Consider the following 16,860-nt stretch of genomic DNA (forward strand, 5'->3'; position numbering starts at 1 on the left):
TACAGTGCCTGACGATCCACAAAGGGAGCTTTCTAGCCAAGAAAAACAACCATTATTAGTTACCAGAAGTAGTGTCAGTGTTTCAGGATCTGTAGGAGGGTGAAAATCTGATCGATGCACTCCAGTGCAGGACGGCATCCGGCTAGGTTTTCACGGACCTGCTTCTCTGTACTCAGTCAAATTTCGAGAGATGAGACTACAAAGCGCCACAGTTACCAGGCGAATGCCACGATGGGTTTAACATGGTATTCGCGTACTCTTTGTGATGTGCCCAATTCTTCGGGTGTTTCCTCTTCACTCCACAGAGCATCAAGAAGTTTGGGATGAGTGACAAGAGATTCTCTAGCCTCTTTGAAGAGGGCTGGATACAAGCCATCCGGTCCTGATGTGCCTACTCACGCTTTCGTACTCTAAATCTTCCTTTGGGGGACAATAAAGTCTCACATTCCATTCGTCCGCATTCACTGCCTCCAGAAGCCGTGTTGCTAAAGTCCAGCCAAACTGTTCTTCGGAGTGTTCGGTACATCTGCACAGTCGGCGTTTTTGTGGATGAACTACTGAGCCGTCTTCTTCAAATATCGTTTTACTGACGGGTGCTTTAATTTGTCCATCCGATGAAAGTAAGTAGTATGGTAGTATGAAGATTGGTAGGTAATACGGGGGGTAAGGGCTATGTTTAAACCAAAAAAAATTTGGGATGTATTGGTGATATTACTCCACCACCGTTCCCGTAAGGTATTGTAAGTAAACGGAAAGTGAACCCTAGCGCGACGTCGTCTTTTCTATTGTCGCACTAAGCGAGAGTGGGGCTTAAGGGGATGAGCACTTAAGCAATAAAGCATGCATTCTGGGCAATACAAATGGCAAGCGAAAGAGAGGTGAAGTGGGAAGAGACAAACCTACGTTGCGTGATAGCTGAACCGACTTCCCAAAGCGTTATCGCACCATTACTCGAGCCCGTAGCAAGCACATCTGAAAAGAAAGGAGGGGATGAACAATCGTGTTGGAACTTACTATCTGCACAAGACCAGGTGACATCGGTCACACTATGAGCCCGGGGACAGGATACTTGCGAAGACTGAGCCGTCAGTGGACTGCCCAAAGATGAGTTATGATCTAGGCCATTAACAACTGAATCGTTGGGTGGGACAAAAAGACGTGAAGTGGACTTGGCTCGAGGAATCTACGAGAAAGGGAGGAATGTAATGTTTTTTTTGGCTGAACAACGCGAACACTAGTGATGCACAGATATTGACCTACTGAGAAAGCAGGCCACAGACAAAAGAAGACTAGGATAAACACAGCATGCTCAAACTGGTGGTGTGTTTGTCTATATACGGAGAGTAATGCTTTCCTGTCAATCAGATTGGACAGCTAGTCATTAGCTTAAGAAAACAGACGTATAACATTCACTCTGTCAATATGGTCAAGTAGGGAGTGAACAAACGAGCATCAGTGACCGATTGGCTTCTACAGAACATTGTTATTAGTTGGTGGTGGTTTCTGGACTTGTAGAATGTACACTTAGAGGATCCTCATTCGAAGAATGATCCTACTGTGCTGGCGCACTCATTCCGGTGAGTCCACGCCAAATAGGGGAAGCACTGGACTCGAGTTTTGCTCTCATTAGAGCTCATCCGAAGTGCACATCATTCATCGTGCAGGGGTTTGAACGTCGCGAGTATGTTACCACTACTCCACCAGAATGAGTGCGCCAGGACAGGAGGACGATTGTTCAAACGAGAGTTCTGTGATTGTGCGTACATTCACTGCCGTAACCAAGGAAACTGTTAACACTAGAACGGTTAGAAAAAATCCGACTCCCTTGTTACTATTGCGGCCAGATTAGACGCCATGACTGTGTGGCAATACACTATAATCACAATATCAAATTCTTCGGTTGGTTAAGATTGTACAACACAGGCTTTAGTGGAAAGTTCACATGAAGAGTTAGCACGATGGTGAAAAAGGATTAGCCGTCCACGGTGTTCACAATGGGTTCAAAAAAATGACATTCTGGTGGTTGGCTTATTCGCTGAGCTGGACAATTTGACTACAAATGTTTTATCACCAACTAAGGTGACATCATCAGTGAGCTGTTAGGGAGCCTAGTGGTGCATAGCGATAGGCTGGTAGCTGTGCCAACTCTAACAACGCACTGATGATGAAACGTTTGTAGTCAAGTCGCCCAGTTCAGGGAACAAACCAGTGACCGTGTACTCTACCTGAGCTACCAACACTTTCCTCTATAACGACATTCTATTGTACTACTAACAGTCGTTCAGCTGTGATACCAGTTCGGTACGGCGTCCATGGAAGCCAAGATACTGTCAGGTTGCCAAAACCTAGAAAGAGTTGGGTTCGAATCACGAGTTTTCAAATCAGTTGCTAAGCCATCTTGAGCTTAATAGGAAAACCCAGGCAGAACTCATCAGGATTCGAACCGAATGGCTGAATCTGTTGACTAAAGTGATGACCGCCAAAGCAGCGGGGCCACTGAGCACAGTCATACTGCTGCAAACTCCGGGTTTGCCGCCGAACCTTTGCATCGATCACACCATAAAACGGTATAAGCAACAACGAATACACCTGCTACATGAACTATGAGTGTTCTTACTAAAAATCTATTCTGGCAAACGAAACCCACAAGATATTTCCATAAAATAGCCGACTTGGAATGGTGTGTCAGACAGAGACGTGAAAGATGCCTCTTCAGATATGAAATAAAGACAGTTAGGCTTTTTGGGCTATCGAATATTTTTGGCCCCACGTGTGCTATATGCTGGCTAAAGTTGTCCCAAAGAGATTCGAAAAACCAGATACCTCTTTCCTATGGGCAGTTCCTCTGGGCATAAAGGTACTCTAAATAAGAGGGAATACACCACCAACCCATGACAACGTCTCAAATCATGCGACTGCTAAGTCCCTACAATGCATTGATCATCTGCGGTCGGAACGCCGCCGGGTCTGTATACGAACAACGAGAGGTTCAGAAACAGGATGAAACTAACGGGGAAGTTGCACTTTAATTTCTATGCCACTAAGCCTTGAGGCTTCTACGTAATGTTGAACCACGTCGAAGGGAAAATTACAAACCAACAGTGCCTTCGAAAATTTGTCTCTCCAGTCTTCAGATACACTGCACCCGGTGCATGGGGCATTTCTGTGGGAGGCCAATCGACATACGGCACATGCAATCAAGTGGATAACTCGAATTCCACTTTCTCACAGTATTCCTTTGAGAATTAGTAAATTGCTCAACAACAGGTACTAAGGGGAGAATACTGCCGTCGAGGACTTAACAACCTGTTAAACCTCTCTACTCTCACAAAAACAAAAACAAAAATGTCACAGCATCAACAAATTCGTATGTGTGTGTGTTGCCAAGTGAGAAGAGTGGAGATTACAGCAGAATTAACCGAAGCTGACTGTGTTGACTCACAGAGAGGAACTTGTCTGGGTGGATGGAGAATACGTGGAAGGTATTCCTTCCGGCGGTGGCCAGTAACTCAGCTTTAGAATTCACAGCAAGAGAGTTCAAAGCCCCGTCGGTTGCGTAGATCACAGTGCCTTTTCCGAAAGTGCGTGATCTGCCCAAACGGTCCGACATGACAGAACTACAACAGGAGATCAGATGCACAGAAATCCACGAGACTGAATGTATCACAAAAATGATCATAATGCTGCAGAGGAAAAACTGTATGCGTACCGCGGTCGATTTGGAGTCGATGCTCGCCGCACAGACAGCGGAGATCGACTTCTTCAGTTGTATGCTGATCATGAACTGTTTCTGGCAAGTACGAACTTTCAACATAAACGTTCGCACCGCGGTCACTAACTGTAAATCAACCATGGACCCAGTTGCACCATGTGGCCATCAGCCACCGGTGCAGAGCCACCATTCAAGACTGCCGTTCCTTCTGGGTCACACCACTTGATTCCGATCACGCCACGGTGCGCGCATGCCTGACAGTTCGTTTCCCTTCAGGCCCTCGCAAGTCGGCAAGAAACGCGCCAATGCACTATCTTCGAAGAACTGCCATAGCTCAACAATCTGAGCTAGCTCAACAACTCTCCACAGTAAACCAATACTGTGGTGGCAGTGAGCATGTGGATGAAGCGTGGTAAAATGTGAAAACAGTTATGTTACCGGTGTTTACTGCTGTCTGTCGGAGTTTTCCGATTCGACCACCAGATCACGGATGTCGTCGAGATCACTATCCATGATTGATGCCGGAAAAGCCATACCAGAAGGCAACGAGTACGACAGTGCACGCAAATCCCTCAAACACCAAAGAGTGAATAGCTCTGATGGAAACCGAAAGCTCGGGAGATGGAGAAGGCATTTGCTAAGGGAAACAGCCATGCCCTTTATATCAACTGATATGATCGACTGGCCCAAGGAAAGCAACGGTCAGCGAAACGATAAGTGAAAAAGACGGCTCATCAATTAACTCGCGAAAACTTCAACTGGAAAGATGGGCCGAACACTTCGAAGAGCAGTTCAGCTGGAATCCGGCAATACAGCCTGTGGAAATATTGCATACGGGTGAATGGAATGTAAACCTTGATCGTTCGTCGGAAGAAGAAATAAGGTACAAAATATCCTTACTGAAACGTGAGAAGGCACTAGGACTGGACGGTCTGTGTCTACTCCTCTTCAAATAAGGCGGAAAATTCATGGTAATCCACCTGACAAAGCTTATCGGTGCTATATGAAGCGAAGAGAAGGTGCCTACAGAATGGGGCAGGTCGACAATTACCCCTATCTTCAAAACGGGTACAAGGACGCCGTGTGAAAACAATCGTGGCATCAGTCTGTTAGCTATGGCATCAAAGGTGCTCTCTGGCTCAATCCTTCGAAGGTTGACTGAACACAGGAAGAGACGGATTCGTGAAAACCAGGCTGGGTTCCGTCCTGCAAGAGGTTGCATCGATCATACCTTCATCCTCCGATAGATTCTGAAACAGCGACACTGCTTCCAGCAACCAACAATGTTTGTGTTCCTTGATATGAAAGCTGTCTTTGACTCTGTGGACCGTCAGGCACTATGGCAGTGTCTGCGAAGTAAAGGTGTCCCTCATAAATTCTTGACCGTCCTTGGGGCGCTGTACACCAACTCCCGCAGCCGTGTGAAGGTCTATGGTAAGCTCTCGCCTGAGTTCACCACATCAAGTGGTGTCCAACAGGGCTGTCCTCATTCACCTTTCCTCTTCAACTTCATCATTGATACTATCATGCAAGACTCACTGCCAGCCTCTAATGCCCGTGGGGTCGAAGTGCTCCCGCGGCCTCCGCTCACAGATATCGAGTACGCAGACGACATAGCTCTTCTGGGATCTAACCCCGTGGTAATGCAAACAATAGTAAATAATCTAAATAATTCTGCCTCGCGGTTCGGCGTGCACTTCACACCTGTAAGGTGTAAAGTGCTACTGCAAGGTTGGGTGGGCTCGAACCCTATCCTCATGCTTGTGGATGAACCGATTGAGGTAGTAAACAAATTTGTTTACCTGGGCAGCTGTATCAGTCCCGGTGGTCTCGCGAAAGATGAAATTTCCATCCGGATTGAGAAGGTCAGAGCAGCTTTTGCGAACCTGCGTCATCTGTGGTGTAGGCGTGGTATCAGCTTCTCTGTCAAGGGTCGCGTTTACAATGCTGCGGTGCGCTCCATATTACTATACGAATCAGAAACCTAGCAGCTGCGCGCCAAGCACGTCAAAAGACTTTCAGTGTTTGACCAGCGACGTATTCGGAGAATTGCCCGAATCTGGTGGGAACACCGGATCATCAATGCTGAAGTACCCCGAATGGTATTCCGGAGAGACAACTCACCCTCGGTAGATGAAGTGATCACACTGCACAGGTTGCGCTGGCTTGGCCACGTGCTGCGTATTCCAGTCGACCGACTTCCTCGGAGGGCTCTTTTCGCACAACCACGTGAAGGATAGAAGAGAGCAAGAGGTGGTCAAACAATGACTTGGCAGCGAAGTATAAAAGCCATTACCTGCAAACTCCGCTGCGCTGGCCATTGCCGTCTTCCCGGATGGGGACCCCGGAACGGGCCACATCAATGGTTAGAGAAATTGTCAGGCATGTCCCAATTGCGTCCTCAATGGCGCTCAAGCCATTGTCTTCAATGCATAACTCTCCTATTCCCCCGATTAACAGTCCACCTACAGTGCTGTATTTACGCACTAATTTATCAGCTAACGCCTCCTATGCGCAGCTACCTACCCCACCTCCCGAATCATCGATGAACGAAACTGTAACAGCTACAATCACTGTACGACATGTACGCAGTTATTACAGCTGACAATGATGATGATGTATGCGTACTGAAAAAGTGCACCTTCTGGGGAAATAGGGCGCACATATGCTGCACTGTTTTCAGTTAAGAGAGGAAAGAAGCAGTGTAAGTGACCAGATTTTACATACCGGTTAAGGCACCAAGAGGGCTGTAGCGATCAAAAGATTCATCCGAACGCAGCCCTTGTGAAAAAGATATTAAGAAACGGGCATGAGTACCGGTCACTGACGTCTGATATTGTGATAGTTCAGTTCACTTCAGCTTATCAGCTCACAAACCATGCATCGAAATGCAGTGGTTCAAGCTGCCAAAGCTTCGTTCACATAGGAAAAGGAGAACGAGGAAGTGACAGCAACGCAGTGGAGTGGATGGCCCATCGATGATAAATGGATCTGTTTGTCCAGTATGGCGGGAAGTCATAGTTACGCAATAGTGATGTCTTTGATGCAAGACTGTCATTAGCTGCGTGACGAAATTATATCCATCAGGATCACCAACTACTGGTTTATCTCGTCCCGCGACATTTAACAACGCGTGAGTTAACTGCTAAGGAATCATGCTTCGTTGTCCAGTTATGAACTGACCACTCTTGGGTGGTCTCCATCCGACGAAAAATGGGGCGAAGAGGGTACTACGAGGCAAACGATCCTCTGTATCAGGAAGGTCAGATTCCTGAAAGTAACCTCAGAACACCCGGGACCTACTGAGATCCTGAAACTCCACAAAATCTCAACAGGGAAGCCAGCAAGCATACAGGCCAGTCAATCATTCAATCTATTCAATAAAGACCGATGAGCGTTCAGACACGCCACAGATGCACGACGAACTATGATCAGCGTTCAGGCATTTAACAGAAGCACAATCGATGTTGGTGGGTGTTCACTAAACCCCTATTAGGTAGCCTGGATCGACGTCAAAAAGAGCCTTTTAAATAGCGCGGGGTGGTTGTAATGTTTGTACCCGCACGCAATCGCTTGTTGCAATAAAGCTGTTGTGCTCCTTGCCGTCGAGTTCTTTTTCTGGCACCAGGTACTGAAGCTGGAACAGCAGTCAGATATACCACTGATATACGAAGTGTATGGTCTTGCCAGTTTATCCACAGAGAGGGAGAGAGAGATTAGAATTTCTCCATCGATGTAACACAGGCCAGGGCGAACTTCGCTTGATTCTTGCGAACCAGACTTTCTCAGAGATAGATCGACCTCAGCAGGCCAACACCGGAGAGCACATTGGAAGCTGTGGCCACTAGAGTGATGTTCCGGTGTTTTTGGATGTTTTTGTGCCCTTTTTGAATATAGGAACCACCATCTATGTGCTCCATCCTGTTACAAGTTCACCATCCCAAACATTTTTTGAATATGGCTGTTAGGTTGGCCACGTAGAAATCATCGGCTTCTTTAACGAGTGCAAGATATATACCATCTGAACCAGGTTCTTCGTTGCCCTGAAGCAATGGAACTGCATACTGGACTTCTTTTGTCGACGGCGAACTGACGTCAACATCCCAATCGGGTTCATTTGGTCGTTCTAGCGGATGAGTTGGTGGAGGGAAGCTGAACTGTTCTTAGAAGTGTTAAGCCGATCGAGCAGGACCTTCTTGGAGATAGCTTCACTAACACCCGGCCCTTCCTGGATAAGTTGATCGGATAAGCTGGGACAGGATGTGATTTTTCCTCGTTGCAAAAGCTTCCTTCATTTTCTGGGTCTCGCGATCCACCAGTGCCCTCTGTCGATTCCTAGTCTTTCCAGTATTCGGCGTTTGAGAGATCTTCACGTGCTCCAAGATTCGTTTTTTTGCTGATATAGTTTTTCCGGATTCAGTTAGAGCTACCGATTGTGACGAGATCCAGTGTCCATTAAGGTATTCGCGAGACCTCGAGCAGACAGTACCAACCGTTACGAAAAGACTGGATCTTATCGCGGTGTGACAATTTGTGCTGCTGTGACCTACTTGGAGGTATTCGTGCGACACTCGCAGTCTCTCATACCACGTTGATAAATGGTTAGAGGTTTGACCAACACATTCTCCTGGTACTCCAGGTTGCGAGAGGCGAGTGCTTCCAGGTCGAAATTAGAAGACAAAATAGAATGGCGTATTATACGCTTTAATCATCTAAAAAAGGTGGTGCATGAGCTGAAAATATATAAATGTATAGGTGATAAAATTAACAGTTCATAATGTAGGAAAACTATGGTTTACATGATCATGACATTCTCCCCACTTTAGAATAAGTGTGCACTTTAGCCGCGAACGAGTGTTAGAAAACAAGAGCTGTTGTGGTCACTAGGAGTCGTTTACGTTTCTTTGTTGCGTGAATTGCATAAGTGAGTGCGCTGTTGTCGTATGAGAATGTCCAAGTGATTTCCTGAATATGAACTAGAATTGGATGATGAGGCATCGTTACTAGGCAAGATTTCTGTTTCTGAACAATCACGGTGATGTTTGACGAGATTCCTCTTGTTCGGCGATATGCACTGGTTCCAGTTGTGTGTCGGATGTCATGCTGTTGCCTTTAGGAGCCAAGCGATAGGAGGATAAGGTTTCGTGTTTGCCATCTGGACTAGATGAGCATACTGCGGATTACAAAAAACGACCTCCACTTCCTCTACCACAGGGTCATTTTTGGAGACTCAGTCGTCGCGTTTTAAAAGGATCGGTTAGGGAGAATAAGCCAAGTAGGTAGGGAGACACAGTTGGCTGATCGTCATGCGAACGGAAGGAAACGTGCATATGGCGGTACAGTACATAACAGGGACCTGATACAGTGGAGAGTATCAAGAAGGACAACTTCCCAATACGTGACAAACAAGCCTCGTGAGTTTAGAGCAACGCAGTCTTCCGAAAGGCAACGTTAAGTCGTTCCGTTTGCCCATTACTTGCATATTATACACAGTGATGTGACTAGTAGCAACGCCTTTATCGAACAAAAACCGTTTGAGTTCATTTGACGTGGAAGCTAGAACCGCGATCTGCGTGAATATAAACAGGCATACCAAACAATGAAAACAGATGACTCAAAGAATCACAGTGGAAGGGGACAAATCGGCGTAAGGAAAAGCAAAAGGGAATGGGGAGTTCTCGTCAACGATTGTTAAGAGGCACTTGTTGCGAGTGTTTAAGGGAAGTGTGTCTTTAAGGCGTTTGAAGGGTTGTGTGGCTTTGATAAGCTGGTCACGAAGTCAGAAAATTTTGGTTTGAGTTCAGAGCATGTGAAACAATCAGAGACCACATGTCGGATATCATTGGCAGAAAAAAGGAGGGATGAACAGGGGCGAGATGGTTCGGCGAATTTACTGACCGGAAGGTCTGTGGTTCGAAACCGGCCTCTGCATATCGACTTCCCCTGTCTAGGATTGCGCAACCTGGCAGTATCCCAGCCCTTGAGCTTAATCCGAAAGGCGTGAAAGCTGGGCACCGAAAATGTGTACAGCTGAACGGTCATTAGTTACGAAGAGACCAGACCTTACCGTGATGTGACGGTTTGCTCATCTCAGCGACCCACTGAGCTATACTGAGGGTGTGCCCGCGACACTCACAGAATCACTCATACCAGGTTGGTCAACGGCTAGAGGTCTGACGAACACAGTCTCCTGGTCATCCAGGTTGGAAGTTGGAACATGTGGTGATCTCTTCCGTAGAACTCGTAACGCATTTGCATTTCCCTTCAAACATCGCTGCCTTGTAGTTAGACGTTCGAGCCAAAGGCCTTGTTTGAGGACCTTACCTTGACAGTGTCCCAGCCCACATACAACCATGATACCTACGTCCAACAATAAACTCATGCCAAATCAGCCGTCGCGTGGTGCCATTAGCCGGGTCACTTTACTCGCTACATACAGCCGGATAGCCTTACTCGTTGCATACAGCCGGGAGAGTAAGCGAAAGTAGTCTACCGCTGACGCCTCCCATCTTTCTTTCACATACTTTTACTTCCCCTCTCCCCACCCCATTAATAACTCTCTGGTGGAGGCCCAGCACTTAGGACTGATGACTCTGTTGGTATTGCGTTGGTTTTGCGTGCAACAGCTGCTTGTCACATGGCGCCGACATTCTCAGGTATCTCGATATCAATCTTCAACAATCGACGCCCAGTCTATCTGGCAGCCTTCAATGTCCGCACTGTAAAGCAAGCAGGAAAACAAGCTGCTCTTGCTCACACACTCGAATCGTTTGGCAATGATGTCGTGTCTTAGAAACAAGAATTCAAGATGCAAGCACAGTGGTTAAGATAATTGGCCTATCACTCTCCACTCGCTTCCGGCTACGCACCTATGGTGATCCAGCGGCTGCTGTGTGCAGGGATGTGCAGGGCTTGGTATCGTCCCAAGTCACCGGGCGGAAGTATCCTTGCCTGACTGGATACCTGTTGATAGTCGCCTCTGTGCGGTCATCCGAAAGGCGTGAAAGCTGGGCACCGAAAATGTGTACAGCTGAACGGTCATTAGTTACGAAGAGACCAGACCTTACCGTGATGTGACGGTTTGCTCATCTCAGCGACCCACTGAGCTATACTGAGGGTGTGCCCGCGACACTCACAGAATCACTCATACCAGGTTGGTCAACGGCTAGAGGTCTGACGAACACAGTCTCCTGGTCATCCAGGTTGGAAGTTGGAACATGTGGTGATCTCTTCCGTAGAACTCGTAACGCATTTGCATTTCCCTTCAAACATCGCTGCCTTGTAGTTAGACGTTCGAGCCAAAGGCCTTGTTTGAGGACCTTACCTTGACAGTGTCCCAGCCCACATACAACCATGATACCTACGTCCAACAATAAACTCATGCCAAATCGGCCGTCGCGTGGTGCCATCAGCCGGGTCACTTTACTCGCTACATACAGCCGGATAGCCTTACTCGTTGCATACAGCCGGGAGAGTAAGCGAAAGTAGTCTACCGCTGACGCCTCCCATCTTTCTTTCACATACTTTTACTTCCCCTCTCCCCACCCCATTAATAACTCTCTGGTGGAGGCCCAGCACTTAGGACTGATGACTCTGTTGGTATTGCGTTGGTTTTGCGTGCAACAGCTGCTTGTCACATGGCGCCGACATTCTCAGGTATCTCGATATCAATCTTCAACAATCGACGCCCAGTCTATCTGGCAGCCTTCAATGTCCGCACTGTAAAGCAAGCAGGAAAACAAGCTGCTCTTGCTCACACACTCGAATCGTTTGGCAATGATGTCGTGTCTTAGAAACAAGAATTCAAGATGCAAGCACAGTGGTTAAGATAATTGGCCTATCACTCTCCACTCGCTTCCGGCTACGCACCTATGGTGATCCAGCGGCTGCTGTGTGCAGGGATGTGCAGGGCTTGGTATCGTCCCAAGTCACCGGGCGGAAGTATCCTTGCCTGACTGGATACCTGTTGATAGTCGCCTCTGTGCGGTCCGTCTGTCGACGTGTGTAAAAGAGTCTCGCAAGCGGCAAGTTTATCGTGTATGTGTCATGAGTATATAACCCATACATTTGCATAACCCATTAACTCGTGATTCTCACTCCATTTTCAGCTCATGTACTACAGTTATTAGACGATTAAAGCGTACATTACGTCTTCCTATTCTGTCTCCTTTCTAATCCCGTCCTGGAACTACTCGACTCTCGCAACAATTTAATCGTCTAATAAAAACGAAAAGGATCATATTCTCCGACCTACGGTTTTTGATGCCGATCCTCACTCATCAGATGGCCTAAAAGCTTAAGTATCGTGGTGGTCGCTGGAGATCACTTGAGAGGTACATGGATTGAACTCAGCACGTACGGACAATGGCGAACCATTACTTCAGCTGTGTACTGTTCGCAGGCTGTCTTTATGCAGTACTAACTTCCGAAGTAGCCCAAGTCGTCTGGCCACATGGTGTTCTACAACGCCATGCTGGTCACCAATTCAAATCGATCACATTGCCATCGAGTACCGATGGCGTGGATCAATAACTGACTACCGGTCAGTTTAGAACACATTTGGGGATTCCGACCACGCACTCGTCCGGAGTCGCTTCCCCCTATGCTTACCTGGGCCACCAGACCCGGATGGTAGACGAATTTATCAGAATCGTCTTCCAAGTTAGCTTCCAAACGTTCCACCATCAGATGTGAACTCAAACTGGGACGAGATTGCCACCTCATCGCCTCGTGCTGGGAATTTTGCCTGTGGCACCGCCCCACCAGACCCACTCAAGCACTGAATACCAGACCGAACAGTGGCACTCTTTAAATTTCGGAGAGAGAGAGTCCAACCGGTCCCGAACATAACTTGATGCGACGAATTATCAGACGTCAAGTTAAAGTGAGCGTGCGAGCTGGTGTGAAGCGTGGTGGACCCAGAAAGCCAAGGAAATGGAAGAGGCCCAGAAAGCCGGGAATGCCCGAAGATTTCAGTTGATCTGTGCGACCGGTCTCCGGAAACCACCTGTGAGCGATGCCATCGAGGGTCGGAATCAAGTGACCATCATGAATAAAAAAGAACTTGACCGGTGGGTCGAATACTCCGAACGACAGTTATCGTGGCCACCAACTGCCACTCATCTGAAGCCCACTACCGACGTAGAACCCTGCACGGTGAGTGTGGAAACACATACGGCCTCGGAGGTTTACGACTGCATATGTTCTCTAAAGCATCGCCGAGCTTCCGGTCCGGATGACCTCCAATCCGCGCTGTTCAAAGATGGAGGGGAAGTCCTCAGTCAGCGCTTGTCTGATTTTTGGGAAAAGTAGTCTGTCTCAGTCTGGGGAGAGTCGATGATAGCACCCATTTTCAAAAGAGAGGCTCGTAGTGAGTGTGGTAACCACAGGGGTATCACCTTGACCCAGGTCGTAACGAGACTTTTAGTGTCACTGGTGCTTCGTTGCCCTTTGGCGGACCGTGAAACACTGACTCTTGAGAAGCATGGGGGATTCCAGCCTGGTAGGAGTTGCGTTGACCAAATCTTCAAGTGCTAGAATAACGCCATCCGTACAAACGACCCACAATTCTGGCATTCCTAGATTTCCAAGACACATTCGACTCGGTTGACCAGTCCGTTCTCCTCTCCAAGCAAGGAATACTCCGGGAGTTCGTGAACATAATAAACTCTTTGTAGTCCCAGACGTCCGGATGTGTGAGTATACGGCGAGCTCTCCAAAAGCTTCCGTACACAAAGCATTGTCCGTCAGGGATGTTCACTCTCTCCATTCCTATCTAACATCGTGGCCGATGATATAATGAGCCGAACGCTGGAAGGTCCCAAAACCCCGGTCGTCAAATAGCCTCCGAGGAAAACCTTGTTAATCTGGAATATGCGGACGACATCATTTTCGTCTTCGAAGAGGAATAGAAGGCACAGGTGTTTTTGGACGAACAGACCAAAGGGTAACGTCATGCTCCTGGCCATGCGGTCACCGAACACGCCACTTACAATCCAGGGAGAGACGCTCGGAGTTGCGGAGCGTTTTGCGTATCTTGGAAGTTGTATTACTTCTGATTGTAGTGTGAAAGATGAGGTCAATGCACGAATATCAAAAACACGGGTCGCGTTTGCTAATTTGAGACACCTATGGCGTCGAAGTGGTGTATCCCTGAAGCTAAAGGGACGTGTGTACCAAGCTACAGTACAGGCTGTTTAGTTGTATGCCTGAGACTTGGCCTGTTTGGGTAGCGAAACATGTGTTCGATAGTCGTTGTCTCAGAACCATAGCTGGTGTCGGCGAATCCTTAACGAGACCGTTGGAGAGTGGGTTTTCGGTTGTGCAACGGGCACTCCCTTTCAAGGATGTGTCCAGGACCAGAAGCTGAGTTGGTTGGAACATGTGTTGCGTATGACAACTATTGTTTGCCGAAAACAGTGCTGCTTTCCAGGCCCAACTCAGAGTTGCGGAAGCAGAAAGGTGGCCAATCCATGACCTGGCCGAGGGGTATGGAGATCACGAAACGTTTGGGTGCTGTCAGTGATACTCATCTTCCATGATGGGGACCGCGTGATCCGCACTGCGCCTGGTTAGAGATGCTGCAAGATATGGCTGCCAAACGTCAGTGGCGTTCCTGTAAATTGCTCCGCAGATTGCCTGCATGAGTATCTGCAGATGTAGGCACTTTGAAGTGATTATAATAAACCATCTGTAAGTCCCTTACCCCGTCCACCTTCATTCTTTTCTTCACAATATGGCTTTCAAATAAATCACGTTTGTATGACAGCGAAGCACCGGTGTTGGACACTGATGTTTTGCTGTCGATACTGATGACGACGATGATGAGAAAGGTTTCGAAGTTTTTCCATTCCAACAATATTGGTAGAAGGGTTATGAGATGGAGTAGCAGCAACGTGGTTGTGCGTTCTGGTCTATAGACTATGCCGTAGTTTTACCGTGGCAATTCAATTTTCCACCTTTCAATCCTGTTATTCTTTATTTTACTCTTATGTTGGTTCCCGAAATAAGAGCGACTCAACGCTGATCCATAATCAGTGTAAAATGCCTGCCGAGGAGATAGTGATGCGATTTGCGGACCGTTTCGACGACAGCACATGCTTCTTTTTCAGCTTTGCTCCAAAATGCTTCTATTTCCTCTCCTGCGGTCAGGGTCCTGAAAAAGAAAGGGACCGGCCAGTTACACTGGCTTGGGGACGATGCCGGACGCATCAGTTTCGATGACGAAAGGGATGTTGTAATTCACAGTAACGACCATCACATTCTCTCAAATACTGTTCGGACACCCTCCGAAAAGAATGTTTTGTTTTAACCAGAGAATGGATCTTGTCAGTCGATTCCAGTTGAACGTTACAGTTGAACGTTCAGCTACAATACTCTTTCGGTGCTTAGCTGCCACGCCACACGAAGGAAGCACGAGGGTTGTCAGGTTGCCCAAGCCTAGACAGGGAACAATTCCGTTTGTTTCCTCTGGCTTCGAGGGCGGTATGGCCAAGGTGTTTCCACGAGACCTGAAGGGCCGCTTGGTCGTTGCATTAGACCATCAGTGTGGTGCTGCTTTTGGACAACCCAGAAGACTCATTTTCGTGGACGTCTACACCCTGGATTCTGAGAAGCCTGACAACTTAGCAAAGCTCAGGCGACTTATTCAACCACAGCAGATTCCATTTTGTCATCGAACTAACCCCACCGCGTCCTCGATCAGTGTGACCAATCTGGTCTACATAGACCTATAGACTTCTCAGATCCCAAGGTGTAGGCGCCAATGAGGACGAGCGTCCTGAGTTTGCCACCCGAAACCTATGTTCTGGGTTCTTTTGGCAACGAACCTCCGGGTTACTATATCAATTAAAACGACCGCTTTTGACTGGAGTGGGACTGGATGCCCGTAAATCCACATTTTCGGAGAAAGGATCGCTTATGATCCGGATCATAACAACAGGTCTGTTGTTACATTATAGCAACGCAGACAGTAGTGCAAATCCTACGCGGGACCTTCGCTCACACTCCCCTCCACGACGCTAAATAGAAAGGCATAGTCGTTTGAGGCCACTCCCAACGCAGGCAAGCGAAAAGGGTCAACTTTATTAAGCCGGTTACAACGAAACTCTCCACAAGGTCACGCCGAGCCACTGCAGTGCCAGGAGAAGGGCCGAGCGATCCCCATTGACTGAAATTCCGACCAATCAATTCACGCCTTCGTTATCCGCACCGCCGGCTCACGGGCTCACGGATTCACAGTTCGATGCACAGGATTTAACCAAATTTCTCGAGTCGGATTTGTTCTTGTTGTTAGGCAGCTGCCTTCGCCTTAAACGCACAAGTGTAGCACAGCTCTTCAAGTTATTAGACCGGGCAGGAAACATGCAGCCGCAATTATTCACAAAATAGCAATAAAATATTATTTGAACTGAACTCTAAATGCGCCTTAAACAACTGTCCCGGGAAGACTATCCAACGAACCCCGCTGGTTATTCGCACAATGAGATTGATTTCCCGAAATCTACGGCATTTTCAGACTTGCCACTTCATAGTGTAAAATGTCTATGCATAATGTATAGGCTCTTGTATTATCGAAAATCATTTGCTAAGGCGATTTGTTTAAGTGAGCAAAATCTCAAGGTCAGTAAACACCGCCGACTGTGAATACGTCACCTGATGATAAAAAATCGCGGAATGTGGAAAACCTTGACTCATGCACAATGAACGTAACTTTCAGGTATTTTTCCACCGGAACAAATTTCCTCAAAATTCTAGAATCTAAATGGCCTTTGGAGATGCAACATATGTGTAGGCGCATTCGTGCAAACAAATTTCAGTTGATGGTTCTTTGTTATCAGTAAAAATTCCGTAGTGCAAGCTAATTATTTGCTAAACATCGTGCACGTTTGCTGGCAAAACCCAGAGTTTTTCGTTATAGGGTGCGAAGTCTGCTAGAAAGACCTCGAGGTTTATCGATCTTAATCGACGCACACCACTAACATGCGGCTGGGGGTACACGATACTTAACTAACTAGCCGCATAGAGCCTACGTCGGTAATACCAGACAGCCGAACGATCTTAACCGACGCACACGACCAGCATGCGGCTAGGGGTACACGATTCACACCCATCCATCTGTAACGGAGAATAGGCTCAAAATGGACATC

General features: G+C 47.5%; 1 protein-coding gene across 1 annotated transcript in view; it reads right to left on the minus strand.

The window, feature by feature from the left end:
* T265_11589 (hypothetical protein) overlaps nucleotides 1-6,072 on the minus strand; it is a gene marked incomplete at both ends in the record, with an annotated part of 66,147 nt that extends 60,075 nt beyond the window's left edge. Inside the window, 5 exons of the mRNA XM_009178278.1 lie at nucleotides 400-670; nucleotides 900-972; nucleotides 1,015-1,183; nucleotides 3,443-3,617; nucleotides 5,837-6,072. Coding sequence (XP_009176542.1) covers nucleotides 400-670; nucleotides 900-972; nucleotides 1,015-1,183; nucleotides 3,443-3,617; nucleotides 5,837-6,072 — 924 coding nt within the window. The remainder of the gene's footprint in view (nucleotides 1-399; nucleotides 671-899; nucleotides 973-1,014; nucleotides 1,184-3,442; nucleotides 3,618-5,836) is intronic.
* Nucleotides 6,073-16,860: the final 10,788 nt, after the last annotated feature.

The sequence above is a fragment of the Opisthorchis viverrini genome (assembly GCF_000715545.1).
Source record: "Opisthorchis viverrini unplaced genomic scaffold opera_v5_528, whole genome shotgun sequence".
Lineage (NCBI taxonomy): Eukaryota > Metazoa > Platyhelminthes > Trematoda > Opisthorchiida > Opisthorchiidae > Opisthorchis > Opisthorchis viverrini.